The 6000-nt window shown below is 50.0% G+C and overlaps 1 protein-coding gene across 1 annotated transcript in view; it reads left to right on the top strand.

Moving 5' to 3' along the window:
• The first annotated feature begins 2843 nt into the window (after positions 1-2843).
• MAPK11 (mitogen-activated protein kinase 11) overlaps positions 2844-6000 on the top strand; it is a 69061-nt gene continuing 65904 nt past the window's right edge. The window contains exon 1 of the mRNA XM_069627851.1: positions 2844-3084. Within this exon, the coding sequence (XP_069483952.1) occupies positions 2972-3084 (113 nt within the window). The 5' untranslated portion in view covers positions 2844-2971. The remainder of the gene's footprint in view (positions 3085-6000) is intronic.

Here is a 6000-nt window from a genome sequence, read left to right as displayed (position 1 = left end):
TAACACTTCCAGTACTCTATGGAATATTGCGGTGGGTTATACTGAGGTAACGCTTCCAGTACACCTTGGAATATTGTGGTGGGTTATACTGAGGTAACACTTCCAGTACGCCTTGGAATATTGCGGTGGGCTATACTGAGGTAACACTTCCAGTACACCTTGGAATATTGCAGTGGGTTATACTGAGGTAACGCTTCCAGTATGCCTTGGAAAATTGCGATGGGTTATACTGTGGTAACGCTTCGAGTATGCCTTGGAATATTATAGTGGGTTATACTGAGGTAACACTTCCAGTACGCTATGGAATATTGCGGTGGGTTATACTGAGGTAACACTTCCAGTACACCTTGTGATATTGCAGTGGGTTATACTGAGGTAACGCTTCCAGTGTGTCTTGGAATATTGCAGTGAGTAATACTGAGGTAACGCTTCCAGTACACCTTGGTATATTGTAGTGGGTTCTACTGAGGTAACACTTCCAGTACTCTATGGAATATTGCGGTGGGTTATACTGAGGTAACGCTTCCAGTACACCTTGGAATATTGTGGTGGGTTATACTGAGGTAACACTTCCAGTACACCGTGGAATATTGCGGTGGGTTATACTGAGGCAACACTCAGTACACCTTGGAATATTGCGGTGGGTTATACTGAGGCAATGCTTCAAGTGTGCCTTGGAATAATGCAGTGTTATACTGAGGTAACACTTCCAGTTCGCCTTGGAATAATGCTGTGGGTTATACTGAGGCAACACTCAGTACACCTTGGAATATTGCGGTGGGTTATACTGAGGCAATGCTTCAAGTGTGCCTTGGAATAATGCAGTGGGTTATACTGAGGTAACACTTCCAGTTCGCCTTGGAATAATGCAGTGGGTTATACTGAGGTAACACTTCCAGTACACCTTGGAATATTGCGGTGGGTTATACTGAGGTAACACTTCCAGTGCACCTTGGAATATTGCTGTGGGTTATACTGAGTAATACTTCCAGTACACCATGGAATATTGCGGTGGGTTATACTGAGGCAACACTCAGTACACCTTGGAATATTGCGGTGGGTTATACTGAGGCAATGCTTCAAGTGTGCCTTGGAATAATGCAGTGAGTTATACTGAGTTAACACTTCCAGTTCGCCTTGGAATAATGCTGTGGGTTATACTGAGGCAACACTCAGTACACCTTGGAATATTGCAGTGGGTTATACTGAGGCAATGCTTCAAGTATGCCTTGGAATAATGCAGTGGGTTATACTGAGGTAACACTTCCAGTTCGCCTTGGAATAATGCAGTGGGTTATACTGAGGTAACACTTCCAGTACACCTTGGAATATTGCGGTGGGTTATACTGAGGTAACGCTTCGAGTACACCTAGGAATAATGCGGTGGGTTATACTGAGGCAACACTCAGTACACCTTGGAATATTGTGGTGGGTTATACTGAGGTAATGTTTCCAGTACACCTTGGAATATTGTGGTGGGTGAGGTAACACTTCCAGTACGCCTTGCAATATTGCGGTGGGCTATACTGAGGTAATGCTTCCAGTACACCTTGGAATATAGTAGTGGGTTACACTGAGGTAACACTTCCAGTACACCTTGGAATAATGCGGTGGGTTATACTGAGGCAACACTCAGTACACCTTGGAATATTGCGGTGGGTTATACTGAGGCAATGCTTCAAGTGTGCCTTGGAATAATGCAGTGGGTTATACTGAGGTAACACTTCCAGTTCGCCTTGGAATAATGCAGTGGGTTATACTGAGGTAACACTTACAGTACACCTTAGAATATTGCGGTGGGTTATACTGAGGTAATGCTTCGAGTACACCTAGGAATAATGCGGTGGGTTATACTGAGGCAACACTCAGTACACCTTGGAATATTGTGGTGGGTTATACTGAGGCAATGCTTCAAGTGTGCCTTGGAATAATGCAGTGGGTTATACTGAGGTAACACTTCCAGTTCGCCTTGGAATAATGCAGTGGGTTGTACTGAGGTAACACTTCCAGTACACCTTGGAATATTGCGGTGGGTTATACTGAGGTAACGATTCGAGTACACCTAGGAATAATGCGGTGGGTTATCCTGAGGCAACACTCAGTACACCTTGGAATATTGTGGTGGGTTATACTGAGGTAACACTTCCAGTACGCCTTGCAATATTGCAGTGGGCTATACTGAGGTAATGCTTCCAGTACACCTTGGAATATAGTAGTGGGTTACACTGAGGTAACACTTCCAGTACACCTTGGAATAATGCGGTGGGTTATACTGAGGCAACACACTCAGTACACCTTGGAATATTGCGGTGGGTTATACTGAGGTAAAATTTCGAGTGAACTGCAAACCCAGCTTTCCGGTTGTGTTTTTGCTGTCAGGTAACCTAAAAGAACTGTGCGTTACATGGCAACGACAGCAACAGAATTCCGTTGCAGAAGGCTTTGCAAAGCTGTGCTAGCGTTCACTCGGCGTCCAGCGAACTGGCGCTCTGGCTCCACACCGCTGCTTTTGGGGAACCGGCCCCGTGCCCACGCACGCAAGTGCTTATAAAGGGAGCGTGCTTTGCGTACGCCACGCCGTCCATAGGCACAGAAAGCGGACACCTGTCACCAGGCGGCTACCGCGGACGCCATCTTGGAGTGAAGACCCCCCGGATAGTTTTCTTTTCGGAATCTTCTCGTACATTCTTAGCATTTCTAACTGAATCCGTGCACGCCTCTGACTGGGGCCTGTAAGGGGGCACCAGGCGGGGATGAAGGGTACCGCTTGGCGGAGGGAGGGGAGGGGAGGGGGGCATGGCCTGTTTAGCTCCGCCCCGGCCCCGCCCCTCAGCCGGGAGGCTCCTCCCCCGGCAGGAGTAGCGCCTCGGGAGGAGGAGCCGGGCTTCACGACGGTCGGCCGCCCTGCCTGAAAGCTGTGTGTGCGCGGCTCAGCGGGAACCCGGCACCGGCAGCGCTCGCTGCAGAGAGGATGTCGGGCAAAGCGGGCTTCTACCGGCAGGAGCTGAACAAGACGGTGTGGGAGGTGCCCGAGCGCTACACCAGCCTCTCCCCGGTGGGCTCGGGCGCCTACGGCTCTGTCTGGTAGGTGGGCCCCCGCCGCAGCTTCCGGGGTCTAGGGACAGGGGCCCGGCGCACAAGGGGCTGTGCAGCCGCAGGGGCGGCTTAGCAGGGGGCATAGCGCCTTGCGGGGAGCGGGTGCTGCGAGGCGCTTGCTTTCACACAGCCCCGCACGGGCTGGTAAAGCGTGGGGGTGGCGCACGCCCCCCAACACTGCGCTGCACGGCCGCTCTGCCCAGGGTCCTGCTGCTGCGGCTTTCGCCATCGGTCTGGGTGCGCAGCCCTTATTGCCCTTCCCAGGAAGTAACTACCCTATGCATGGGGGCATCTCTGCCTTGTGCATGGGCCGCCCTTCCTTTCTTTTGTGTTTTTAGGATTGCAATTTGCCAATTGACATCTGCTTTACTTGTTGTTGGTTGCCCCGGCTGTCAAAGTAATGGACGCCCAAAGCTTGAGGCTTAAAAAAAAAAAAAAAATATTTGCCTGAATTTTTTTTCTCTTGTTTTTTCTCCCTTTTGTTTAGCTGAATGCCCTCGTGTTTGACATCAGACAGTTAAACGTGGGGCCATGGGTGACAGTCAGTACTAAATGCTCACTTTATGCAGTTGTTTATGCTCATGGTGGCTGCACCAAGCTTCTGATGGCGTTATCAGGGCACTTGTGTACGTTTTGGGAGCAGCCACTGTCAATTTTGAACATAAGTGACTTAAAGTAGCACCTTTGTAGTTGGGTGGGGGCATGAAGGGAGCCTGGCCTATACAGTAGTACAACCGATGGCAAGAAGTGGTGAGCCAGTTTGAGTGCAAATGAGTTGGACGTATACCGAGTACTAAAGAGGAGTACTAATTCAATAAAAATGTGGGATTGAATCTGGGGAGGTGTCTACATATTTTGTACGCTTTTTGACTTGCAGCTATTATCAGTTGGTTGCTTCATAACTGCAACATTACAGGGATTGGAGGAGATATCTGCAATAAAGGCGAGGAGTCATTGGAAGAGGCAGAATGGTTTTGTCCTTTAGGCATGGGCTATTCTTTAAGTGGGATTAGAAATCGAGGTGGCTCTCGTTGGGGGCGTGGCCCAAGTACACTTAGACTACGCCCCCAAAGAGACGACCCCCCCCTAAACCACAGGCCCCTTGAATGAAAGTTGTCCCTGCTGCTGATGTCTATGTGCTCGAAACAAGAGGAGTGGCCAGTCTCTGAGAGCTGGGCAGTCCATCCTTCCTCCATCGAGTACATAAACATCAGGCAGCCCGCATGGCCCAGACCCCTGCTGCTTGCAGGTGTTGGTACTTAGCAAGTGGTGACACTTCCAGACAGCTCATGTAACCGGACTGCCTGAGTTGTCGGCTGGCTGGGGCTAGTCTTGGTGGACCCTAGCAGGGCCTCGGCTCGGGGGCCCTTTCTGGAGACTGCTGGGGCTAGACCATGGCTAGCCCCAGCCCACTTAAAGCCCTGGGCATGGGGGGTGGTTGGTAATGGTTCAGTCATTCGTGCCTAGAAACACTTGTGTACAGGCGCGTTAAAATGTATCATCGTGGGGTGAGACCGTAGGTAGCCTATGAAATGGCCAACTCAACGATCAAAAATGGCTGACTGCTAAGCTGATGAGACACGCACGTTCCGAGATGGCAGCAATGCATCCTGTGCGTCGTGACACTGGAGGAAGTGCGAGGGAAGGTAGCTATGTGGAGACCTGCACCTCTATCTCGCCTCCCCTCTTGCACTCTGGGCTTACTCTTTAACAAGTAGCTGAGTTGTGGGGACCTCGGATGAGAATGACGGGTACATGGGTGGCTCCAGGCATGGCCTTGGGAGGGCTAAATCCCCATCACTTTGATGCAGGAGGCATCACTCTGCTGTTAAGCCCAGCCCTCGGACTGCGAGGGATTGTTTGTATGTTAGGAGGTGTCTGCAAGTGCACACCTATGAATGAATGCAGTGTGACTGGTGTACACTGTGCGTGTTAATGAGCGCATAGTCCCTGATCATGAATTGGGCGATATCCCGGCTGGTATACTGTCCAACTTTATTCGCATTTGTGCCCACACAGGTTGGGCGGTAACCAGTTAGCCCCCATTGGGCCCACTGGTGTCAATTGGGATTTTTCAGCATAATTGCAGCGCAGTAATTGCGCCGAAAATGGGGAATTTTCCTGCGGGTTACCCTCTGGATAAAACACCAGACTGGAAATGTTACCACTACACTTGAGTGCTACCGCCCAACTCGTGATCAGGTGTGTTTCGGTGTGTATGCACGCTGGGACCTGTGGAGGGGCATTGCATGACCATTTTTTGACAGGAGCATGGCATGTTTTAATACCATTTTGGGCAAAGGAAAGCCAACTTGAGTGTTTTTATGTGATGGTGGAGTTGGGGGGAGGTGGGGTGAGGGGGAGGGAATTGGGGGGGAAATACTGTGGGGCTGGCCTGGCTGGGTCTTACTGTGACATGGAATGTTGTGTACTCATTAATGGACAAGCCAACATGTGTTCTTACAAAGGGGGGGAGGGTGTTTCCTTATTTTGGTTTGATTTATTTTACTGGTTTAAAGGTAAAGGGCAACATAAGCATTCTTACACTGGGGTGGGGGGGCATTATTCGTGCAGCCTGCAACGCAATGTTTTTTTTACTGTGGCATGACATTTCTTACTGCCGTTCTTATATTGGGGGTGGGTGGGGGGGGTGGTTTGTGTAGCCAGCCACGGTATGGTTTCTTACTGTGGCATGGCTTTTTTTCACTGGCATTGATGCAAAGCTAACGGGAGTATGTGCTTATATGGGGATACTCGCGTGTTTTGGCAGAGCCAGTAGAAACATGCTTTGTTACAGTCTCCTTACTGGCATTATGGGCAAAGCAAACATGAGTATTTTCCTATGTGGGAATACTGGCATATATAGGTGCACCAGAATGGACATGTGTGAGCACAATCAATATG

The sequence above is a fragment of the Ambystoma mexicanum genome, chromosome 12 (genome assembly GCF_040938575.1).
Source record: "Ambystoma mexicanum isolate Mex_15411 chromosome 12, UKY_AmexF1_1, whole genome shotgun sequence".
NCBI lineage: Eukaryota > Metazoa > Chordata > Amphibia > Caudata > Ambystomatidae > Ambystoma > Ambystoma mexicanum.
This window is presented reverse-complemented; position numbering and strand designations above follow the sequence as displayed.